The sequence below is a fragment of the Peromyscus californicus genome, unplaced genomic scaffold (assembly GCF_007827085.1).
Source record: "Peromyscus californicus insignis strain IS unplaced genomic scaffold, ASM782708v3 Scaffold_12__1_contigs__length_115047231, whole genome shotgun sequence".
Lineage (NCBI taxonomy): Eukaryota > Metazoa > Chordata > Mammalia > Rodentia > Cricetidae > Peromyscus > Peromyscus californicus.
The window spans coordinates 66,392,407-66,416,460 of NW_026294413.1; the positions used below are offsets into that span (position 1 = coordinate 66,392,407).

The following is a 24,054-nucleotide window of genomic DNA, read 5'->3' on the forward strand; positions in this document are numbered from 1 at the left end:
CCAAAGGGACAGCCTAGGACCTTAAACCTGACACAGTGACCAGTCAACGTTGGACACACGAGGGCCCACCTGTGGTCCCACCACTCAGGAAACCGAGGGAGCTCAGAGGCCAACCGAGGCAACACTCTTGAGAACCCTGCCTCAAACAGTGAGAAAGAATGAGGATATCTCAGGGAGACCCACACAGACAGATATTAAGATATAATCAAGAGAAAAATGAAGCTACTGCTTGTTAAACAAAAGGGTTCAAACTGGGAAAGAAGTCCAAGCAAACCCCAAGATGGCCTTCAGCCCCAGGTCACAACAGTAACCTTTCCAGAAACAGAAGCAAAGACAGAGGGATTCAGTGAAGGAGGGTGAGGAAAGCTGAACCACAAAGGAATAAAGATGCCAGGTCAGAGCCAGGCAGGGCGGCTCTGCAATCCCTGCTGAGGGAGGATGCTGTGAGTTCACTAGACCTGTCTAAAGAAAGGAAGGAAAGGAGAATGGAAGAGAGGGAGGAAGAAAGGAAGGACAAACAGACAGAAAGAAAGGTAAGCAGGCAACCGGAAAACACAAAAACAAAAAAAACGTCATGGGCCAAACTGAAGCCTCCAGCACAAATTTAAAAGTTGACTCCTAGCGCTAACCACACTGAAAGACTTTCAATAAGAGGCTACTTGTTCTTTCTCACAGTAAGAAATGAGAAACGATCGGAAAATCAAGCCTGGGATGCGTCCAGGCTTCCTTTACCTTTTAGAAACCATGTGTGTACTTCAGGTTTTAAAGATTCTGGTAAGGTGCTATGTTTGTTTAAAAGTTCAAAATAAGAATTCTATAAAAGTCAGATCTGTATTCAATACAAGAAAGAATTTTTAACTCCTTACAGATATTTAAACAAAATCAAGTCAATAAAAAGTAGATTCTGAGCAGGAACTAAATGATCTCCTATCAGAGACACTATCAGAGAGAACCCCATGCTGGGTGTAAGAACAGGAAACAATTCAATCCCTGCTCATGTAACAAATGTTCTGGGATTTACCTATCCTAAAATGCTTTACTTCTTTCTAGGAAACAGAGTATATATGGAGACAATGGCCTCTTTAGAGCCATTACTCAGGATAGAAAGTTTAATACTAATGCCAAAACTAAGGCAGAAAAAAAGGAGAAAAGAGAAAAATTTAAAAAAAGCACAGATTGGAATTTCTACAACAAAAGAACATAACAGTGGCAGCACACTGGCCTTAACCACATGAGCAATAAGAAAACTACCCTACGAGAACTTTCACAATGGTCAACATTAACCTTAACATATAAGATAATTGGCATGGAAAGCACACACAGGTCCTAACCAACCTGTATTCACTTTTCTGATGCCAATACAAATGACGAAAACAGCACACTCACAGAGTGTTACTGACTCCCCTTACCAGTTGTAACCCACAGCAAAGGATGCTTCGATCACAGGAGCGATGAGTTTTGCAGCTGTCATGATGTATTTTTCTGCCATGGCTTTCCTATACACACAAACAAAAAGTTATATTTAGATGTGACATGAAAGTAATTTATATTTAGTTCTCAAGATACAAGTATAAAGATTATCTATCAAAACTAACATACCACAGAAGCTTACTAGAGGACAGACAGCCACATAAGAAATGTGTTTCTAAAGCCTAGGAGTGAGCAGGCAAGCCTCCTGCCACCTACGAGGCAAATAAAGGCAGGTGGATCTCTGAGTTCAAGACTAGGCCTGGTCTACATAGCACGTTCCAGGACAGTCTGAACTATATTGAGAGACCACACCTCTAAAAACAAAAACAATAACAAAAAGCACCCCAAAACAAAAACTAAAATGAAACAAATTACTCATGTAATTTTTCCATCTGGAAAATGCCTTAACAAAAAAAGGCTAGGAGTGGCTGTATATCTAATTCTAGCACAAGGGAGGTAGAGGCAGGAGGATCATGAGTTTGAGGCCAGCCAGTCACAAGCTACTCTGGATTACACATTAATACCCTGTCCCCCAAAACAAGGGTTTGAGATCAGCTCAAGTGTTACAGCGCTGGCCCAGCATGACTAAGTCTGGTTCAGTCCCAGCACTGCCACTCCCAGTACAGAGAAACATGTTTGTAAGTCTGACTAAAAACGACTAGCAAACATGACTAGCAATGTGAGTGCCTCCTGATACCAGTGGGTCTTTCTTTTCCTGCCTGATGATGCCTTCTGACAAGGTAAAGAAATAATGAAACACAGACAAAGCTCTGCAGCTAAATTACATAACCTCCCTACAGACAGGAAAGTGAGGCCTAAACAGTCATTAAAGAAATGGCGTGTGGGATTGGGAAGACGCCTTATGGGTTCCCTAGCACTCATGTAAGAAGCCAGGTGCATGTGCCTGTAATCTCAGCACTGGGATGCAGAGAGATGAGGACCCTGGGGTTCACTGAACAGTCACTCCAGCCACTGGTTGAGCTCCAGGTTCCGTGAGCAAAGGTGGAGAGTGATAGAGAAGGAAATGCAACATTGACCTCTGGCCTCTACACTTGTACATCCAGGCACACACATGCACACGCAGACACATAAACCACACATGCATACAACCCACGAAAAGCAACTGTGTGTTATTAAAACAGAGTCATAACATATTGCCTGTGTTGGTTTTTGAGACAGGGTTTCACTCTGCAGTCCTAGCTGGCCTGGAACTTGCTCTGTACACCAGGCTGATCTCAGTCTCACAGAGATCCACGTGCAGATGTGGACTGGGTCACCATGCCCAGGTGTATGTTACTTTTGAAAGTATGTAAGTATGTGTATATATGCACCATATTTATGTACTACAAAACGCCCACTGTCACCATCTGGAAAATGCCGTTGTATTCCAAAGTGGATACACCAATTTACAGTGATAGATTACATTTATCTTTGTTTATCTTCCTTGGATTTATAAACATAGCAGTTTTAAAAATGGACTCAAGGGGCGAGAGAAGTGGCTGAGTGGTTAAAGAACACTAGTTGCCTTCCAGAGGACTTGGGTTCAATTCCCAGCACCTACATGGTGGCTCATTACTGCCTGTAACTCCAGTTCCAGGGGATCCGATGCTCTTTTCTGACATCCATTGGCACGGGGCATGCATGTGGTATACACATATGCATGTAGGTAAACACTGATCCACATAAAATAAAAATAAATCTTAAAAAGAAAACCAGCATATAATTCCATTTATATAAGGCAAATTACAGAGTCTAAGGAGAGTTGGTAAAAACCTGTCTCATAGGAAGTCAGAACAGAAGGCCTCTGCTTATGGCTCTGGATTGTACTGGGGGATGAAGAGGCTGTGGGACTGAGCCCTTAACCTGTGGGGTCTGCATCAAAAGTGAACTGCTGGACACCTACTTGATGTCCAGAGAGCTGAACAATCATGGTGTGGAAAAGTCCCATATATTTGGTGTTAGAAGTAGAAATGGTACACACACACACACACACACACACACACACACACACACACACACACATTACATGATAGTGGGGGGGGTTAATATAATCAAAATTCATTAAACACATTGAAAAATAAAAATAAAGGAGAGAAAACAACTGTGGTCCATATTAGAGAGAGGAAATAATAAAATAAATATGTATTTTTCTTCAGGCTTGATATTTAATTGGCAGTTAAGACAAACATACATAAGACAATTAAAAAAAATAAAGGTAACTAAATTGCAATATAGTACCAAATGTGGGAAAAGGGAATTACAGAGAAATGGTTAAGAATTGCTGAATAAGACCAGGCCTGGTAAAGTAGGCTTCTAATCCCAGTTTGAGACAAGAGGATCACAAATTCAAAGCCAGCCTGGGTGACTGAGTAAACTCAGGGTAGGCCAGGTAACTTAGTGAGCCTGCCTCAAAATAAAAAGCAAGGAAAGGGCTAGAGACACAGGCAGTGGTGGAGCAGGGGCCTGGCCATAGCCCCAGCCCCAGTTAGACACACACCCTAATAGAGAAGACTAGGTCAGCAGGGGGACCGGGAATGAGGAGGAGAAAGCATCCTTAAGGAGAGGATGCTGTGACCGCTCAGCTTGGGAAACAGGCACAACTGACAAGTTCTGTAAGGATCAACGAGAAGGCAGTCGTTTTGTTACCTTTCACGTTCCATCTGCCTGAGATGGTCATTTTTTATAGCCTCAATCAGTAAGTTAGTATGGGGATCATCCTAGGAAAAGAAATTGAAAAGAAGTCAGAAATAAAAATTAAAAACTTAAGATTTCTAACCCAAACTCCAGCAACTAGTTTTATAAAATGGTGCGTAAATTAATCTAATCTACTTACATTGAGCAGAACTTGGTTTTGTTTTGTTTTTATGATTGCCTATCACTCTCCATGGAACTAATATATATTCTAAGCAGCAGATAAAGGGTTAAGACAGAAAGAATAAAACCGAATACACAAAAGCTATGGTTGCTTGTAGAAATATGTGATACTCTAGACTGTAAACTCAAATCCAAATGTGTTCATGGTTATCCACTGCCTATTGCAATCCACGTAACTCCTGTTGAGAACGCAGACAAGGCTGGGCTGAGACAGTGACACGGTACCAACCTGAGCATGGAAGGCTTGGCTTTAATTGCCAGCACCACCGAAACAAACACCGATTTATTTTAAAACAACACACACCATTTTTCTCAGTAAGTAATGTATAATAATCCATATTTATCCAGCACTGTGTTCCAAGTCTACTTTCAACAGTTTACATACATTGATCATTTAACCCTCACAATCTTGTAAGGCAGGTTATTGTAACTGTCCCATTTTATATATAAAGGAACTGAGCTGCGAGAGGAGTAAGTCATGAGTGGCAGGCCAGGCATCAGGCTCCATAGCCCAAACTCTCTCTTTACTAGGATCAATAATACCCTTACATTCTATCAAGAAAAATCTACTGCCAGGAAAGAGGGAGGGAAAGACAGACAGACAGACCAAAAGACAGAGAGAGACAGAGGCAGACAGGTATGCACACACACACATACACACAGAGATAGAGATGAGAGAGAGGGGGAGGGGGAGGGGGAGGGGAGAGAAAGAGAGAGAATGAATATGAAAATTCTGTTGAATATGGTGAGCTATGCTTGCAATCCCAGCACTGGAGAGGTTGAGGCAGGAGGATTCAGAGTTTTGAGGCTAGCCTGGGTTACTGGATGAGTTCCAGGCCAGCCAGATTTAAGAGATCCTCTAAAAACAAACAATGAAGTTCAACTCTATTAAGCTAAAAAAAATACCACTTTGATCTATGAAAATAGATCTACCTATCTAAATATAGGCAATTTCATATAGTTTGACTTAATGTATCAGAATGCTAATAATTTATGCATAAAAATATGGGAAATGTTTTCAAAACATTAAGAAAGAAGAATAAGAGGAGCAAGAGGAGGAAAAAACAACATTAACTGCCCAGAAACTGCTGTTTCTATTTTGATATATTTTCTCCCAGTTTTTCATGTGTAAAATATGAACCTATACCTCTTTACTTAACATTATATAATATCTCCTCAGGTCTTTAAAAATAAGACTTTTCAGAGGATGTAGAGGATGTAGCTCAGTTGGTGGAATGTTTGTCTGTGATCCATGAAGGCCTGAGTTCAATCCCAGGGCTGTAAGACTGGGTACAGTGGCACATGCCTGGAATCCCAGCATTCAGGAGGTAAAGGCAGGAGCTCCAGAAGTTCAAAATCATCCTTAGCTACATAGCAAATTTGAGGCCAGCCTGGGCTAGTGAGATCCTATGTCAAACAAAACAAAAACAAGACAGAATTTAGGTTCCACGGTAGATGGACAGGGGTATAGCCCAGTGGTGGAGCCCAGTGGTAGAGCATGTGCAAGCCTTAGGTTCAATCCTCAGTACTACTGTTCCAGTTTGTTTCTTACTGCTCTGACTAAACCAGCTTATGGTAAGGGAAGCTCTATTTAGCTTGCAGGTTTCATCATCGAGGGGTGGACTGGCCACAGTGATCTGAGTCTTCCACACCAAACCTTAATCAAGAAAATGCCCCACAGACCCAGCCACAGGCCAAGCTGATGGAAGCAATTCCTTAGTTGAGGGTCCTTCTTCCCAGGTGTCCCTAGTTGTGTCAAGGTGACAAAAACTAACCAGAAAAAAAAAGTTCCACGGTCACATGGTCAAGGTACAGTCAAATCTTACTTTTAATGATTCCTTTTTTAAAGCTTTGACTACAACTGTGCAGTCTAGTTTTTTGTTTGTTTGTTTGTTTGTTTTTTAGAGACAGGGTTTCTCTGTGTAGTTTTGGTGCCTGTCCTGGAACTCATTCTGTAGCCCAGGCTGGCTCAAACTCAGAGATCCGCCTGCCTCTGCCTCCCGAGTGCTGGGATTAAAGGCGTGCGCCACCATTGCAGTCTGTTTTAACCATAATCTCTAACCCCAGGTCAAGAGATCCATACTCAACTCAGTTTAAATAGCAAATGAAATGTATCAATTGCCTGTTGAGAAATTCAAGAAATTACAATTTGCTCATTTCCAGAAATAGAAAGACAGACAAGCAGGAGACGCCACATAACTGTCATTTTCATACTCACACTTGGGGAGATATATTTATCATCTTCATCAATTTCTAACGGAACAGCAATTAATTTCTGGAATGCCTTCTTCATTTTCTCTCGATCTCCAATGGCAAAACAACTGAGAATGAGGTTGAAGCCTGCCTTCAGATTCGGGGCCATACTCATGATGTGCTCGAATGAGTTAATGGCATCTGAATATTGACCAGTTTTTATAAATGTAATTCCAATGTTCTGCATTATTTTAATCCTAAACAAAGAGAAACAGGTTAGCCTGAAAAGTCTGAACTCCTAATATGACATTCAAGTTGCTGCACTTTCCTTTCTCATTTTACTTCCTAAGTTTAAGTTTTAATAGTACAACAGACAGGTCACAACATTTAATGTTACTGCCATATTTACACTCGTGGGACAGTACCCACATATTTAAGTCATTTCTATTACCTGAAGAGGAAACCTGTGCCTATTAACAGTTGTTCCCCATCCTCACAGTCACTACAGAGCCATTAATCTACTTTCTGTCTCTCTGCCTTTTCTAGTTATTGTCTATAAATAAAACTATGAAATGTCAGGCTCCACCCCCTTGACACAATCCTGAGGTTCCTCTACACTGTGGTATCAATGCCTCATCCCTTAAAAAAATCACTACATAGTATTCTATGGCATAGATATATTATATTACATTATTTTATTTTTTTGAGACAGAGTCTCACTGTGCAGCTCTGGCTGGCTTGGTGGATTGGAACTTTCTACATATACCAGGCTGGCCTCAAACTCAAAGAGATCTGCCTGCCTCTGCTTCCAGAGTACTGGGATTAAAGATGTGTGCCACAACACCTGGCCTTGCCATACTTTCTAATCTACTGCCTACTTGCTGGAAATTTGGGTTACTTCCACTTTTTTGATACTATGATTAATGCTACTATGAACATTCACATACAAGTCTTTGAAATAATGTAAATTTTCATTTCTTCTAGGTATATACCGAGGAATAGAATTGTTGGCCATATGGTAAATGTTTACCTTTTAAGACACTGCCTGTCTTGAAAGTAGCTGTAGTATTTCACATACACAATGCATGAGATTTCTAATGTAACAGCATCTGTGTCAATACCTGTCACTGTCAGTCCTTTTCAGCCATTCTAGTGGATATGATTCTGCCTCATTTCCAAGTATATCTGAACATGATCCCAGTGTTTATTCATAACTAGCTGGCTGGATCAGGATCATTCATTCTATGATGTTCTTTTTGTCTACAATGTAACCTACCTCAAGTCCTTGGTAGCTACTGCCTCGGCTAAATTACTATAGTACCCACTGCCTCAGTTATTATTAAGCATGTAATATATGCCCCTAAATTAAATTTTCCAGAAATGCTCAAATTCTTTGTTTTACCTGCGTTAAAGATGCTCCTAGAGCAGCAGTTCTCAACACGTGAGTTGTGACCCCTACAGGAATCACATATCAGATATCCTGCATATCAGATATTTACATTATGATTCATAAGAGCAAAATCATAGCTATAAAGTATCAACTAAATAATTTAATAGTTGGGGGTCACCACAACATGAGAAACTATATTAAAGGGTTGCAGCATTAGGAAGGTTGAGAACCACTGTTGTATTCTGTAAGTTATGTGACACTTGATAAAAAGTAGCATCTACAAATAAGGGACCATAACATATGATTTCATATGGTCCCTATGCCTAGGGACCATTAAGCCCATAAATATACTATTTCTGTTCTTGAATATTGGAGGAGTAGAAGATACCCTGCCTTCTCCCCTCTTCTATTCCACAGTAATCTCTTTTAGCCTTACTTTCAAAACAGTAGAGCGTGCACTGTAGTCTGCTCTGCTGTCACGACTGCTGTATGGCTGTGCTGGCATTAAGCTGTATGATGTTACGAACAGCCTACATGCTCAGCTTAGTTTTATTTTTATTTTTTGATCATATACTATTCCTTTAACCTTTATTTTGCCAATATGTGATATATATTACATATATATGTTACAAGTAAACAGAGCAAAACACCACATCTGAAACATGAATCTAATACCTCCCATCTACAAACACTTCAAAATGTTCAGCCCAATGACAGCAAACCACAAGTCATCTTGTTTCTGAAAAGACACTTAAACTTTATAGTCACCAGGTTCCACACTTACCTCATTTCTTTATGGACACTCGGGATCTGATCTAAGGCCATTCGGTAGAACTTAATGGCTTTGGAATAATTCCTCTGCTTTAAATAAATATTTCCCATATTCACTTTCAGTCTTCCTAATTAAAAAGATGAGTGTAAAACATTCTCATGTTTGTACTTTTCCTATGATATCTTAGATAATCTTAGTTTATATTCTCTAAAGCTTATTTTTCAAGTTAGGAGCTTTAAATGTTTTAAATTTTTATCGTGTGTGTATGCGTACAGGTACAAGTGCCACGGCACACATGTGAGGTCAGAGGAAAACTCATGGGAGTTGGTTCTCTCCTGCCACTTTCTAAGATCTGGATACGAAACTCAGGTCAGTAGCCATAGGTACAAGTGTGTGGACCCTTTGATCAATTACACTGGCCCAGTTACAAGTTTTAGACCTAAAATTCTAACATCAAAACAGTACACCATTGTCATATGGTCACACACTTCTCTATGGAGAAATGGAACTTCTTGAAAATATGGCTAGACAACTGTTTTTATTACAAAACTGAAGTGCATTATGCTAAGAAAAACAGGAGACAATGGTAAAAGTTCTTGCTGTGCAAGTCTGAGGAGCCGATTCCCTCTTGGAATGTGTAGTGGAAGAAAAGAACAGAATCCTGAGAGCTGTCCTCTGGCTCCACACATACACCATAACATTCATGCATTTACATTTATACACATACATATACACACACCATATACATTTAAAAAAGGGATATAAGACATTTGTAAATTACTCCATAATGGTACATAATTTTAATATTATTAAAGGAAACAATACTCACTATAATAAATCTTAATATTACAACAAAAACTATGTAATATAAATATACATTTCTCTCTTGGGAACACAGTCACATAATGAAAGAAATGTTCCATATGGTTGGCATGGCTCCTTCTTCCTATGATGAAATAATACTTTTTTTTTTTTTTGAGACAGAGTCTCACTATGTAGTCCTGGCTGTTCTGGAGCTCCCTATGTAGACCAGGTGGCCTTGAACTCAAGAGATCCACCTGCCTTGTGTCCAGTACTGGGATTAAAAGCATGCATCACCTCGCCCAACTTGGAATATATCTTCTGTTTGGTATTAGGCAGTTTATTTCATGCCAACTGCATTTATTCCTATATATGTATTTTTTTCACACACAGTATGTTTAAGCAGGACACCACATCATAAATATAAATTCACTTAAAGCATAGATCATTTTAATATAAGAAAACAAAGTGAGGAAATATAATTAACAAAACAAAAGAACTACATATCTGCGTGAATATTCATTATATACACCTACCTGCATTGCTAAACATCTTATTTTTCACTATAACTTGGTATGTATTTAGTGCTTCTGCATACATTTCATTAGCTGAATACTGACTGGCCAAGTTGAAGAGAACCTAGGAAAGAAACATTATAAGAAGCCACATAATAACCACTCTAGGCCCCATTCACTTGCAGTCATTCTGGAGGTTAAAACGCTTGAACAACGCTATGTCTCAAGATAGCCAGCCAATCATGCAAACCTACCTTGCATTACAAGTGAATAGAGTGCAGATGATGGAGGGCTGTCCTCTAAACTTCACTTAATTTTCTTTGTATTCTTTTTTTAATTTGAGTACTACGTAAGGAATTTTAGGAAGACTCACAAAGAATAAATGTGCTTTGCTAATGCTATTGGTAGAAAAATAAGAAAAGGACTATTGAGTTCTCCTTACAAGTGGAAATGAAATATTATATAGAAATATCTTAAACCATAAAGCATATCAGAGAAGGCTTTGTATAACAACAGCTTTTTCTGAGACAAGGTCTCACTATGTAGCCCAGGCTGGCCTGGAACTCTCTATGTAGACCAGGCTGGTCTCCAGCTCACAGAGATCTGCCTGCCTCTGCCTCCTGAGTGCTGGGATTAAAGGTGTGCGCCACCACTGCTCTGCCATATTTGCATTCTTGGTCCACAAATGGTGGAATTGTTTAGGAAGGATTTGGAGGTGTGGCTTTGTTGAAGGAGGTGTGTCACTGGGGTGGGTTTTGAGGTTTAAAAAGCTCACATCATTCAGTCAGCTTGTTCTCTCTGTGCCTTATGGTTTGCTGCCCCAAACTTGCAGCGACTTCTCCAGCTCCATGCCTACCTGTCTGTTGCCAAGCTCCCTGTCACGATGGTCATGAACTCACCCTCTGAAACTGCGAGCCCTCAGTTAAATGCTTTCTCTTATAAGCTGCCTTGGTCATGGTGTTTTGCCATGGCAATAGAAAAGTAAGATAGTATCCCATAAGTCTGAACAAACTTTATGATTTGGTGAAAAAATCTTTTCCTAAATGCTACAAGAGGGCTAGGGATGTATGTGACAGAGTACTTCACTGGCATATACAACGTCCTGGGTTTGATCCTTATCACTGGAGAAAGAAATGAAAACCAAAACAGACAAAAATGGAGAGCCTTGGGATGGAGAGGTGCTGGCAAGCACCCAGTACTCATCAGGTGTAGCTAGAGTTTTCCTGCCTGGCCCACAGTCAGGGCAAATCTCTCTCACCTGCCAGTCCCACAGCCACTCAGACCCGACCAAGTAAACACAGAGACTTATATTGGTTACAAACTGTATGGCCGTGGCAGGCTTCTTGCTAACTGTTCTTACAGCTTAAATTAATCCATTTCCATTAATCTATACCTTGCCACATGGCTCGTGGCTTACCGGCATCTTCACATGCTGTTTGTCATCATGGCGGCTGGCAGTGTCTCTCTGCCTCAGCCTTCCACTTCCTAGCTTTATTCTCCTCCTTGTCCTGCCTACACTTCCTGCCTAGCCAATGGCCAATCAGTGTTTTATTTATTGACTAATCAGCAACACATTTGCCATACAGAACATCCCACAGCAATCAGGCACAGCAACACTTACGGAGTACGTTAAGTCCAAGTTGATATTTTCTGGAGTCGTAACTTGCTCTCGCTGTCTCACCAGGACTCTCTCTTTTCTTCCTGCATCTTTTGCCTTTTCTAAGGCCTGAAATCAGATTTATACTTGGTTAAGACAGGCTCAAGCATTCCCCAATATTTATGCATCTCTATGATGTGTGACTGAATTAGTCTTCCACCTCAGATTTCTCTGAATGCCCCTTTGCAGGCTCATACAAAATTCCCAGAATATTGTTAAAATGGTGCTCTGTAATAAACAACTGTTTTCCTGGAAACGGGTGTATTTACTGCAAGTTAACATTGTACCACCCTTCCTGCCACCTTTTGGATTTGATTATGTGCTGTCGAATAATTCTTCTGTACACTGTGAATATATATTGATCTCATTAATTAATAAAAAGCTGACAGGCCCATAGCCAGGCAGGAAGTATAGGCGGGACAGCCAGACACAGAGGACACTGGGAAGAGAAAGGGAGGAGTCAAAGGAGTCACCAGCCAGACACAGAGGGAGCAGGAGACCAATGTAGCATGCTGAGAAAGGTACCACCACATGGCCAAGCGTGAATAAAGAATATGGGTTAACTTAAAATATAAGAGCTTGTTAGTAATAAGCCTGAGCTAACAGCCAAGCATTTATAAGTAATATTAAGTCTCCAAGTGATTATTTGGAAGTGGCTGCAGGTTGGGGCAAGACACAGAAACTCCATTTACAATTATGCTTATGTTATCTTTTTTCCTCCCAATTCCTAAGTATTTGATTATTTTAATTCAATCTTAAAAGGTAGGATTTAGATGGATTTTGTTTGGCTTTGAGGATACTCAAAATTCAATAAGCTAAAAGATAACAATTGTCTAATATTACGAGAAATGTTTAGCTTGGGCCCTAGAATACTCAAATATCATGGATCTTTTGTTGATTTCTACAAAAAAGCATAATAAGAGACTTAGCTTTTTAAGTCATGAAAAGTTGTAATTGCAAGGACTGAGAACTAAAGTAATATAACAAACCAAACTGAAAGTAAAGATTTAGCAGCCAGGTGGTATGACCTTTAATCACAATACTACAGAGGCAGAGGCTGGAAGATCTCTGTGAGTTTGAGGCCAGCCTGATCTACATAGTGAGTTCCAAAACAGCTAGGGCCATGTAGAGAGACCCTGACTAAAAAATCCAAAACCAAACAACAACAACAAAAAAGAAGCAGAAGCAGAAGCAGCAAGCAAGAAAAGAGCTAGGCCTGGTGGCATCACAGCTGTGTGGGAGGCTGAAGCAGGAAGATTACAAGTTCAAGGCCAACCTAGGTAACTAAGACTGTCTCAAAATAAAGAATGCTGTGGATATAGCTCCATGGTAGAGGGCTTACCTAACATGCACAAGGCCCAGGAAGGAAGGAAGGAAGGAAGGAGGGAGGGAGGGAGGGAGGAAGGGAGGAAGGAAGGAAGGAAGGAAGGAAGGAAGGAAGGAAGGAAGGAAGGGAAAATTTTATGTTAAAATGTGGTGATGCAATATTCTGAAAATATCCCTTACAGCCTAAGAGACTGGAACTTTTGCTGGACCTCACAGCCAGAGTTAATGATACACCTTGAAGTCATTTAAGACTTGAAACTGCTATCCTACTGTGTGCTCAAACTGCTTGTTGAAGAACCTGCCTTTAAGAGAACAATATAACAACCAACCTTTCTTGCCTTGGGCTTCCCATGTCATCAACTTTTACAACCTAAGCTAATGCATAGCTGCAATCTTAAATTATGTTCTCTTCCATGCCCCTGAACCAGATAATGCATGTGTATCATGTGCTGAAAGGAACAAATATGGAAATTGAAAGCAACTTCCTAAAATCTATAATAAGGTTGAAAGCAATCATTATGGACACTGGTTGATAAACAATGGTATTTATATTATGTTGTTGTCTGGGTCAGTTAGGATCATTTGCAGCCAGTGACTTAATCCTGTAAAAAACTCTGCTAAAGATTTCTGTAAGAATTCCATGCCTTCCCCAGGTGATGCTTTCTGTGCTGTCCAGTACACACAGAGTGAACCCTTTGTGAGGGACGGACACACAGACGGACACACAGGGACAGCCATGAATACAGATGCAGGCACAGATTCAGACTCATGCAGCAGACAGAGGACATGGACAAAGACACAGGGAGTATGAAGCAGAGAATTCCATCTGAACTCGCTCTTGGTTAAATGACTCTAGGGGGAAGTGATTTTATTTCTTTCCTTAATGCATGATTGGCAACTTGGGAGTTAATCACTAACGCATTACATGTGCGCATTAAAAAGCAGAGTTGAAATCCTGAAAGGCCAGTGAGGTTTCGATGAGGAAACAGAACTTAGGAAGCTGGGCATGGTAGCACATGCCTATTGCCCCAGCATGCAGAGGGTGAAAACGTACAGGCAGGAGGAGCATGATTCCCAGGCCACTCTCAGCTATAGTAAGACCCTGGCTCAGTAAAAAGGGAAAATAGTGCTCTATAGCACAGTGTGCTTCATGAGTCATGGTGCTGGGTTTTGGAAATACTACACGGAATTGTTTCCATATTAAAAAGACCAGTGTTAATGTTGGGCCTAGAAAGATGGCTCAGGGGTTAAGAATACTTGCTGCTCTTGCAGAGGACTAGGGTTTGGTTCCCAGCAACCACAGGGCAGCTCAAACGGTCTGTAACTCGTGTTCCAGGGGATCCAACACCCTTTTCTGGCCTCCATAGGCACATGTGATTTACATACACACATATAGGCAAAACATTCATACACACAAAATACACATAAATCTTTGGAAAAAAAACAATGTCAAAAATTGTAAGATTGCCCAATTGTGGTATCAGAATTTGTAAAGCAAAATTCTCAAAATAATTGTCTTAGTCAAAGCCTAAGGCCAGACAACAGCAGAAGAAAATGTGCACATGTATGTGTATGTTTAAAAGTAGATACAGACATCAACACACATCTCAGAATCTGATTTTCCATGTTTATGAACTTACCAGCTTTAAGTCTCCACAGCTGTTGGCAATACAGCTTTCTTCTACCAATTCGTTTACTTTCTTCTCCAACTGTCTGATCTTTTCCTCTGGACTGTTGAAAAACCAGTGGGTGTAGATTAAATCACTCAACCATGAAAATCTATACCACCAGTTACTTTGGGATATTGCCTATTAAATGCCATTAAGCTTTAAAATTAGATTTCAAATGAGGATATACATGGAATTGCAAAACAAAACAACCACTACTGTGCTTAATAATTACATTAGTCATATATTAATAAACATTAGTGAATTAGTCATAATAAATAAACATTAAAATAAAATGAATATTTATTTAGAGCCAAGTGTAATAATCACACACTGAACAGAATGTGCCACCCTAACAACTTCAATTACTTCTCATAAAACACTTGACGTGAGAACTGTAACTGCATTTTAATGAAAACTAAACAGGTTTAGAAAGTTTTGCCCAGGATCACAAAGCTAGCAAGGGAGAGAGCAGGATCTAGACCAGGCAGGCACACTGGGCCCCTGCAACTGGAGTCACTACTCCAGCAAGGTTTGGCTGGTTTTTAAATCTATGAAAAATGAAAACTTCCCCTATGGCTAGGAAAACTAAAGCTCATAAAAGAGATTTAAAGTTACTTATGAACACAAGAATGTTATAAAGAAAATTTCTAACGAGAGTAAACAGTTTAAAAATCTTGGCTCTTGCCGGGCGGTGGTGGCGCACGCCTTTAATCCCAGCACTCGGGAGGCAGAGCCAGGCGGATCTCTGTGAGTTCGAGGCCAGCCTGGGCTACCAAGTGAGTCCCAGGACAGGCACAAAGCTACACAGAGAAACCCTGTCTCGAAAAACCAAAAAAAAAAAAAAAAAAAAAAAAAGGTATTAAGTTGTTGAAAGGTGGTTTAGGAGTGTATCTAAGAGGAACTGGTGGAGGAGTGAGGAAGTACATATGATCAGAATACACTGTATGCATGTATAAAATTCAGAAAGAATAAAAATACTGTATGAATTAAAAAAAACTTCGACTTTTTTTTTTTTTTTTTTTTTTTTTGGTTTTTCGAGACAGGGTTTCTCTGTGTAGCTTTGCGCCTTTCCTGGAACTTACTCTGTAGCCCAGGCTGGCCTCAAACTCACAGAGATCTGCCTGGCTCTACCTCCTGAAATTAATCCCTGGGATTAATCTGTAACTTTAAATCTCTTTTATGAGCTTTAGTTTTCCTAGCCATAGGGGATTAAAGGATTAAAGGCGTGTGCCACCACCGCCCAGCCTAAAAAAAAAAACAAAAAAAAAACTTTGACTTTATTAAGAGCAAATTATCCTGGACCTGTAGATACAGCTCAGTTGTAGAACAATTGCTGGGCATATGCAAGGCCCTATTCAATTTCTAGCAACACACACACACAAATTAATAAACAATTGCCAAAGCAGTCACATTTGAAAATAATGTTAATGTTGATTTGCTACCACTTTCTTCCAGGAAAATAGTGTAACTCTCTATATATGCACTGATTCCTTAAGAAAATCCCAATGAAGTTACGTCTAAGTATTGTGAGATATTTGATTACACTGTGTAAAGATATGTCACTGATCAGTTTAATAAAAAGCTAAATGGCGAATAGCTAGGCAGGAGGTATAGCAGGGACTTCTGGGAAGAAGAAAGGCAGAATCACCAGCCAGACACAGAGGGGGCAAGACATGCAGGAGGAGAGGTAAAAGCCATGAGTCACATGGCAACATGTAGATGAATAGTAATGGGTTAATTTAAGTTTTCAGATCTAGTGGGACAAGCCTAAGCTATAGGTTGAGCTTTTATAATTAATAATAAGTCTCTGTGTCATTTTTTTTGTGAGCTGGTGGCCCAAAGAAAAATCTACCTACATCCAAGTAGATAGCTCTCTTAATTCACTACAAACGTACTTTTTAAAAGAATTCAGGAATAAATATACAGTAGTTTTATCTATAACCTCTTATTCTATGGGAGACTAAAAATATGTATTCTAGTGGTCAATAAAGAGCTTTAAAATTCAAACTGAGCAATGGCATAACAAATGGAAATTTTTATTTAAAAAAAGTGTTTGGAGAGATGGTTCAGTGGTTAAGAGTACTAACTGCTCTTCCAGAAGACCAGGATTCAATTCCCAGCAGCCACATGGTGGCTTACAACCATCTGTAATTCCAGTTCTAGGGGATCTGATGTCCTTATATGGTCTCTGTGGGTACCAGGCATGCATGTGATACACAGACATATATGTAGACAAAACACTCATATACATAAAATAAAATAAACAGAAATTTAAAATTTTATAGTGAAGTTTAAATATACTCAACTTGCCAGTTCAAGCTGGCCTCGAACTCAAAGATCCACCTGCCTCTGCCTCCTGAGTGCTGGAATTAAAGGTGTGGCTACTACCATCCAGCTTCAATAAAAGTCTTTAAATGTTACTTACAGATTGCTAGTAAACCAAAAACATTAATATAAAATATATATATACATAATGCCCTAATCAATTCCAATAAGATAAAATTGGTCTGCAGACACTGCTAGGTGTCTGACAAGAGCCTGCTAGCCAGTGCAGACACCAAGCTGGAGTAGAGCACCTCACTCTCCTCTCAGCAGTGGACTCGGCCCTAAGCCTCTGATGCATTCGAGGTCAATGAGAAATAAGGGCACATGGGTTTGTGGTAGAGAGAGCTGCAAAGGTCTCTGCTTTGTTGAAAGGGACTGGAATCCTGGAGCTTTCAGCCACTCAACTCTTCAGTTACATGTTATTCTGAACTCTCACCACTCTCTGGGCACCAAAAGGGTAGAGGAGAAGCCAAACAAGGGCTGATGCTATTGAGCAGTAAAATCAGCCACACCAGAACTGCCCTTCCTTCAGAACTCACGCTGTGTAACACAATAAATGCTCTAATTATGTGTGCATGTTTCCAGATTTCTCTTCTTCGTGAGCAGTAAAAAGAACCTAAATTACATTAATACTTAAATAACACCCTTCCCCCCACTAGCTTGGGTACAAAATAAACTGGTCATCTATAGAGGTTCCTTGTTAGTCAAAAGGGAACTTATATAATATACATAATAGCCCCAAGTACTGTGATTAAGAATTACAATTTTAAACATAGGAGGGACTGGGGATGCAGTGTAGTAGTACAGTGCTTGCTGGCATGTATCAGGCTCTGGGTATCACAAAACCAACCAATCAGCCAAACCCCCCCCCCCCACACACACACTCTCACTTGCACACTCGCGCACACTCGCACACACAGTACCTAACAACATGCAGCCTGGAACTTGCCAAACTGAGTTTGCATCTCAGCCACGCCCTTTATCAGCCTCAGCAAGTGAAGTCCCTGGGCTTCCTTCCATTCCTTCTCTCAACTGGTGATAGTAATAGCTCCATTTTCATGTGTAAAGCTCTTAAGTGCCTGCACTCAGGAAACTCACTAACTGCCAGCTAGCTGCTCTTTATGTACAATGTGTGCACCAAGGGCCATAGGCAGCCTGAATGCACACAGCTGTGAACCCTGAAGCTTTTAGGTTTATGTCTAGACAACTGTAAAGAGTTAATTCTCTAGAAAATGAATTGCTCAGGCTAAGGCTGTAGCTTGGTGATAAAGTATATATATGTATAGCAAATTCAAGGTCCTGGGTTGAACCCAGCACCACACACACACACACACACACACACACACACACACACACACACACACACACACAATTAAACTGGTCAATAAATAATATGGCAAACTAACTTGCTATTTTTCTCTTAAACTTTTTCTTTGAAAAACACCCTTTTAAAATAACATACCATTTATAATCCTGTTTGGCCTTCTAGAGAATTCCTACTCATGAAACTTAGCCCACAACTGCAGTCAACTTACAGTCCAATGAGATGGCACAACTTCACATGACTATTCCTAGATTTTTTTTTCTTCACTAAGTTCAAGAATGGGGATGAAGTTTCATCAGCATGCTGCTCACACAGCTTAACTTATCTATCTAGAGAAAAAAAAATCATGCAGCAGCAGCAACACAGCAGCGTAAGGCCTTGCGTACCTATCTTCGTTTTTGGCTTCCAAAGGAGGAGCAGGGCCCTTGGACTGGCCGAGGGGGTCAAACGCAGAGCCTGAGACACAATTTAAGACTTTAAGTTTATGATCCAGCAAAGTTGAAGAGAACTTTGTACATAAGTACATACATAAGTTACCATTTATAATATGGTGTAAGTTCAATAGGCAAAACACTATCACACATAAGTATTTCATGGAAATTGTTAAGATTTTTAACACACATGAAACTATAAACAAAACTTACAGACTAACAAATAAAAACAAAAATAAATTATTCCCTAAGTATTTACTTTTTTCCTTCATAGGTCTGTATTTCTAGTTTGAACTCTAAGTTATCAAACATGTAAGGTATAACCTGGGATTAGCTTTCTAATTTTTCTTATTGGTATAATAAACAATTTTTTATTTTTAATAATTTAACTTATGTATTTAAAGAATATTTTCACCTTTCATTTTAAAGATCAAATTCTAACTTATACAAACAACATTTCACATTTCAGGTGCGTACTTGAACACATTTCCACAAACTCCACACTGGTGTGACTACCGCCCCAAGTGAGTTACAGCACAGTCTCACCAGCCTCTCCTTCCCTCTTACTCTCCATTTGAGCAGGCTCTCCATATGGAGCCTGCTAGAAAACATGTGGCACAACTTTCTCAGCCTCCCCAGTGCTGGGGTTACAGGTACGAACCACCAGAGCCAGCTTACCCCGTTCCTTTCTTAATGGTACCTAAAATCATGGTGCATCTTGTAATCAATGGCTGGTTTGATTTTATTTTAAATGGAAATGATACGCACATACAACAATGGGGGTGGGTGCTAGGGAATGAACCCACCTCGTAAAGCTGCCTTGGAAAAGCCAGCTGCTCTCACTGCTGTCATGGGTCGAGCAACTCCATCCTTCAAAGAACAAGAATCATTTAAAACTTATTCTTGAATAAGAACTATACCTATTGACAATTCTGCACATAACACACATCCTACTTTAGTCCTGATTTTTTAAAAACGATTTACTAATTTTATTTTTTTCTGTAAATTGTTGCTTTGCTTACACATATATCTGTGTGAGGGTGTTGGATCCCCTGGAACTGAAGTTACAGACATTTGTGAGCTGCCCTCTGGGTGCTGGGAATTGAATCTGGGTCCTCTGGAAGAGCGTCTAGTGCTCTTACCCACTAAGCCATCTCTCCAGCCCATTTAGCCCTGATTTTTAATAGCCATTTCCTCATGCCTTACTTCTTCATCCTCATGCAGCAACCCTGTCTCTCTTTCCCCTCTAAAATTTAAATGCCTTGATCCAACTCTTCTTTTCTTGGTTATAAAAGAACAAACTAGTGCTGTGGAACAATCTTTGTACACTGTAAATATGTATTGCTCTCATTGTTAACAAAAAGCTCATTGGCCAATGGCTAGGCAGGATTTTGGGGGCAGAGAGAATGCTGGAAGGAGGGCAGAGTCAGAGAAGTCACCAGCCAGATGGAAAGGAAGCAGGAGGGGTAAAAGCCATAAGCCTCAGGGAAGCACATAGATTAATAGAAATGGGTTAATTTAAGTTGTAAGAGCTAGTTAGTAATAAGCCTGAGCTATTGGCCCAGCATTTATAATTAATAATAAGTCTCTGAATGGTTATTGAATGGTTATTTGAGAGCTGGCGGTCTTAACAAAAAACTCTGCCTACAAACCAGCTTATTTGTCAGCTACTCCTGGCTGGTCTCCCATATGCTACAAGAGAATCCACAGAAACTGCTATAAAAAGTAGCACAGGAGAATGAGTTCCAGCTACTTCAGAAGAACAAAGCATCAGTCTATGTCAGTTCCAACAGGATCTCACTTGAGACTGGAGCATACAAATCCAAAGAAAGCATGCTTCTGAAGATTCAAAGCAGCCCAAATGTTACCCCACAAGGTAAAGGTGTTACTATACAAGTAATATCTTTGTTAGAATTGTTAAAGTATGAGAAGAGGAAAACCTTTGGTAATAAAGTCTAAAGCTACTAAAGATAGTCTAAAGATAAACCACAGGAGCAGACATACCTGGATAGTCCCTGTCATTGGTCTTCCCATTGATGACGTCAGGGATGTCTTAGACTAATAAGCAGAAAAGCAAGTTAAACCAATTCCTAAAACAGCTGCCTGTAACTTTACAAATCAAACTATAGGCACTTCTCCTAATTTTTCTTCACTCTATCTACCCATAACAAACAAATTTTTTCATTCGTCACTTAATAGTGTGGGATCAATTTGCAAACCTATTAAACAGGGGTCAGCACACACCACCATCTGCGCTGTAAGTATGGTTTGCTGGACTACAGCAAAACCCCACCCATTTACACCCCGCCTGTGGCTGCTTTTGTATTACAAACACCACTGCATAGATACTTGTAACAAAGACCATTTGATCTGCAAAACTGAAAATCTCTGTCCCTTCACCTCCTCTTACTGTGAAGCAAGACCAAACGTAAATCCATCCTCAGGCTTCCTGTAGGAGGCTATTCTCCTTACTCATGTAAAGGACTGCTGTAAAGGCTAATGCTCTGGGCCTCTGGGCTGTGAAGCCATTTTGCTGGCCCTAGAGTACATGATCATAAAGATGAAAAAAAGCTACTCCACTTCAGTCTTCTATTTTTCTACCATTCTTTCTTATTTTATGTAAGCCAAAAATACTTATGTAAGTTAAGTAAAAGGATTATTACTCCTAGGGAATTTAGAGACTATTTCCCCCAAAGGGTAGATAAGATAAAACCCAGACATACATCTCTGAAACATTTTCTTCAATTTCATATTTTCACTGGTTAAGTTCTTATAAACACAATTGTGCTTATGTAACATCTAACTTCATGTGGAACTCATGAATGGAATGCACACAAGAGTTGGTTATATTAGGCAGGAAACAGAAATCAATCAGCAAACAAGAAGGTCTTCAAATAGAAAAGGATAATAAAATATAGTTGTGCATAAATCAAACTTACTAAAATGTTCAAAGCTATTACTCAAATTAGACTTTTTAATACCTATAACTATATATCTGGGTCATGACTTGACAAAGCCTAAATTATTTAGAACTGCCTTATATGAACTTACACATATTTTAAGAAACATCTTAATATTTTCCACTTAATAGAACTTACCCCAGCCGGGACACCTTTAATCCCAGCATGCAGGAGGCAGAGGCAGGAGGATCTCTGTGAGTTCGAGGCCAGCCTGGGCTACAGAGTGAGTTCCAGGAAAGGCGCAAAGCTACACAGAGAAACCCTGTCTTGAAAAAACCAACACCCCCCACCCCCAAAACAGAACTTACCCCGTATCCAGTGGCTATGGGTCTGCTGACTGCTGTGCTTGGTATTTTAGCTGTTACCTTGGGAAGGAAAAGGAGCATAGTTAGCAATATTCAGATCAGGCTAAAAAACAGAAAATGCAGAGAGACTCAATGGTGAAGAAATGTTGTATTTGGTGGTCCTGCCCAGGGAAGAGCACACCAATTGGTTGTCTGATGCCAAATTGTTATACATGCAAATAACATTATACAGACTGAGCAAGCTATATTTAGGAATGTGTGTGTGTGTGTGTGTGTGTGTGTGTGTGTGTGTGTGTGTGTGTGTGTGTGTGTGTGTGTACATACATGCATGCAATAACAATGAAAAAAAGATCCCATGAATTTGAAGGAGAGTGAGGAGGGGTAAATGGAAAGGTTTGAAGGGAAGGGAAGAGAGAAATGTTGTGATTATATTATAATCTCAAAAAGGGGGAAATGTCATACTTAGAATGATTGCTTAAATACTAGGGAGTTCAGTTATTGAAAGTGCTGAGAAGAAGCCTCAGTTTGAAATTGATTTTAAAGGAAAGGGACTTGGGAATGATCTTAGACCCTAATAAGCCCAGGTTTTATGCTTGCATCCACCATTTATTCAACACATGCTGCATCCTTGGTGCTACAGCCACAGACCCCACAAACAGAAACAGCTTTGGAGGCTACGGGATTTGAATCCCAGTTCTCCCTCAACGATATTTAATATCTTTGAGTCCAAATTTCTTCAACTTTTAAGTAAAAAGGATTCTGAGTGCAAAGGATACAAAGAACACATCATACAATTGGAGCTAGACTCAAAAGGGACCATGTGAAAGTGACCTCACATGCTAGCTGCTGGGAATAACTGAGTATCATTCAAAAAGGAATTCTTCTTGCTATACTGGACTGTTTTACCACTACTAAAAAGGCTGACACAAAAATGTTTGTTAAAAAACAAGTTTGGAATGGGTAGTGGTGGCACACACCTTTAATCCCAGCACTCAGGAGGCAGAGGCAGGTGAACCTCTGAATTCGAGGCCAGCTTGATCTACAGAGAGTTTCAGGACACCCAGGGCTACACAGAGAAACCCAGTCTTGAAAACCAAACCAAACCAAACCAAAAATCCAGTCTGGGTTGGTCAGATGGCCCATTGTATAAAAGCACTTGTCAGGCAAACCATCAGACTTGGTTTGGTGTAAGGAGAAAACCAACTCCAAAAAGTTGTCCTCTGACCAAATGATACACACACACTGTACCCACACACACTCAGATATCACACACACACACACACACACACACACACACACACACACACACACTCTCTAAAAATCTGTTTGAATGCACTGTAGAACTACTAAAGTAAGACATAAAGTCTTAAGATAGGAAGAAAAGGAGTCTTCGCTGGGGCAGGTTTTTGTTTTTCTTTTTTTATCCATTTATTTTTATTTTATGTGCACCAGTATTTTGCCTACATGCATGTCTGTGTGAGGGTGTCAGATCACGTAGAATTAGAGTTACAGACAGTTGTGAACTGCCATGGGAGTGTTAGGAATTGACCTGGATCCTCTGGAAGAGCAGTCATCTCTCCAGCCCCAGGAAAGTTTTCTGTCCTCAAGGCATCTTTCCATTCCACAGGCAAGGCTGAGAAGCTGAGCAAAGCCCTGACATTCAAACTGAGGTAATATGTGCTGGAAGAGAGGGTCTGCCAGGGAGACAGCCCTGGTAATCACTCAGGCTTTAGTGGGTCATCTCAAAGGGCTCTACACTGAGGCCAGAAGGCAAGCAGAGAGACAAACAAATAGAGAGCTATCCAGAAGGCACACATACAGTGCAAACACCAGACACGCACCGCCACGCTGAGTGAGTGCCAGGAGTCAGGTCACAAGGCCAGCAGTTTCAGCAGAAAACTGAGAACAGTGAAAAAGGAATGAGCCAACGTGGTGCTGCACACCTGCGATCCTGCGAATACAGGAGCAAGTTCAAAGCCAGGCTGGCCTACATGGTGAGACTCTGTCTCCAAAAGAAAACCAAAAAACAGGAATAGATGGC

General features: G+C 40.2%; 1 protein-coding gene across 2 annotated transcripts in view; it reads right to left on the reverse strand.

The window, feature by feature from the left end:
* Ift88 (intraflagellar transport 88) overlaps window positions 1-24,054 on the reverse strand; it is a 109,932-nt gene that overhangs the window by 74,424 nt on the left and 11,454 nt on the right. For both annotated transcript variants that reach the window (XM_052733105.1, XM_052733104.1), the window contains exons 4-14: window positions 22,017-22,073; window positions 20,753-20,806; window positions 19,555-19,618; window positions 18,704-18,773; window positions 14,639-14,729; window positions 11,637-11,741; window positions 10,037-10,139; window positions 8,712-8,826; window positions 6,563-6,794; window positions 4,117-4,187; window positions 1,410-1,496 (exon numbers count right to left, since the gene is read on the reverse strand). In XM_052733105.1, coding sequence (XP_052589065.1) covers window positions 1,410-1,496; window positions 4,117-4,187; window positions 6,563-6,794; window positions 8,712-8,826; window positions 10,037-10,139; window positions 11,637-11,741; window positions 14,639-14,729; window positions 18,704-18,773; window positions 19,555-19,618; window positions 20,753-20,806; window positions 22,017-22,073 — 1,049 coding nt within the window. The remainder of the gene's footprint in view (window positions 1-1,409; window positions 1,497-4,116; window positions 4,188-6,562; window positions 6,795-8,711; window positions 8,827-10,036; window positions 10,140-11,636; window positions 11,742-14,638; window positions 14,730-18,703; window positions 18,774-19,554; window positions 19,619-20,752; window positions 20,807-22,016; window positions 22,074-24,054) is intronic.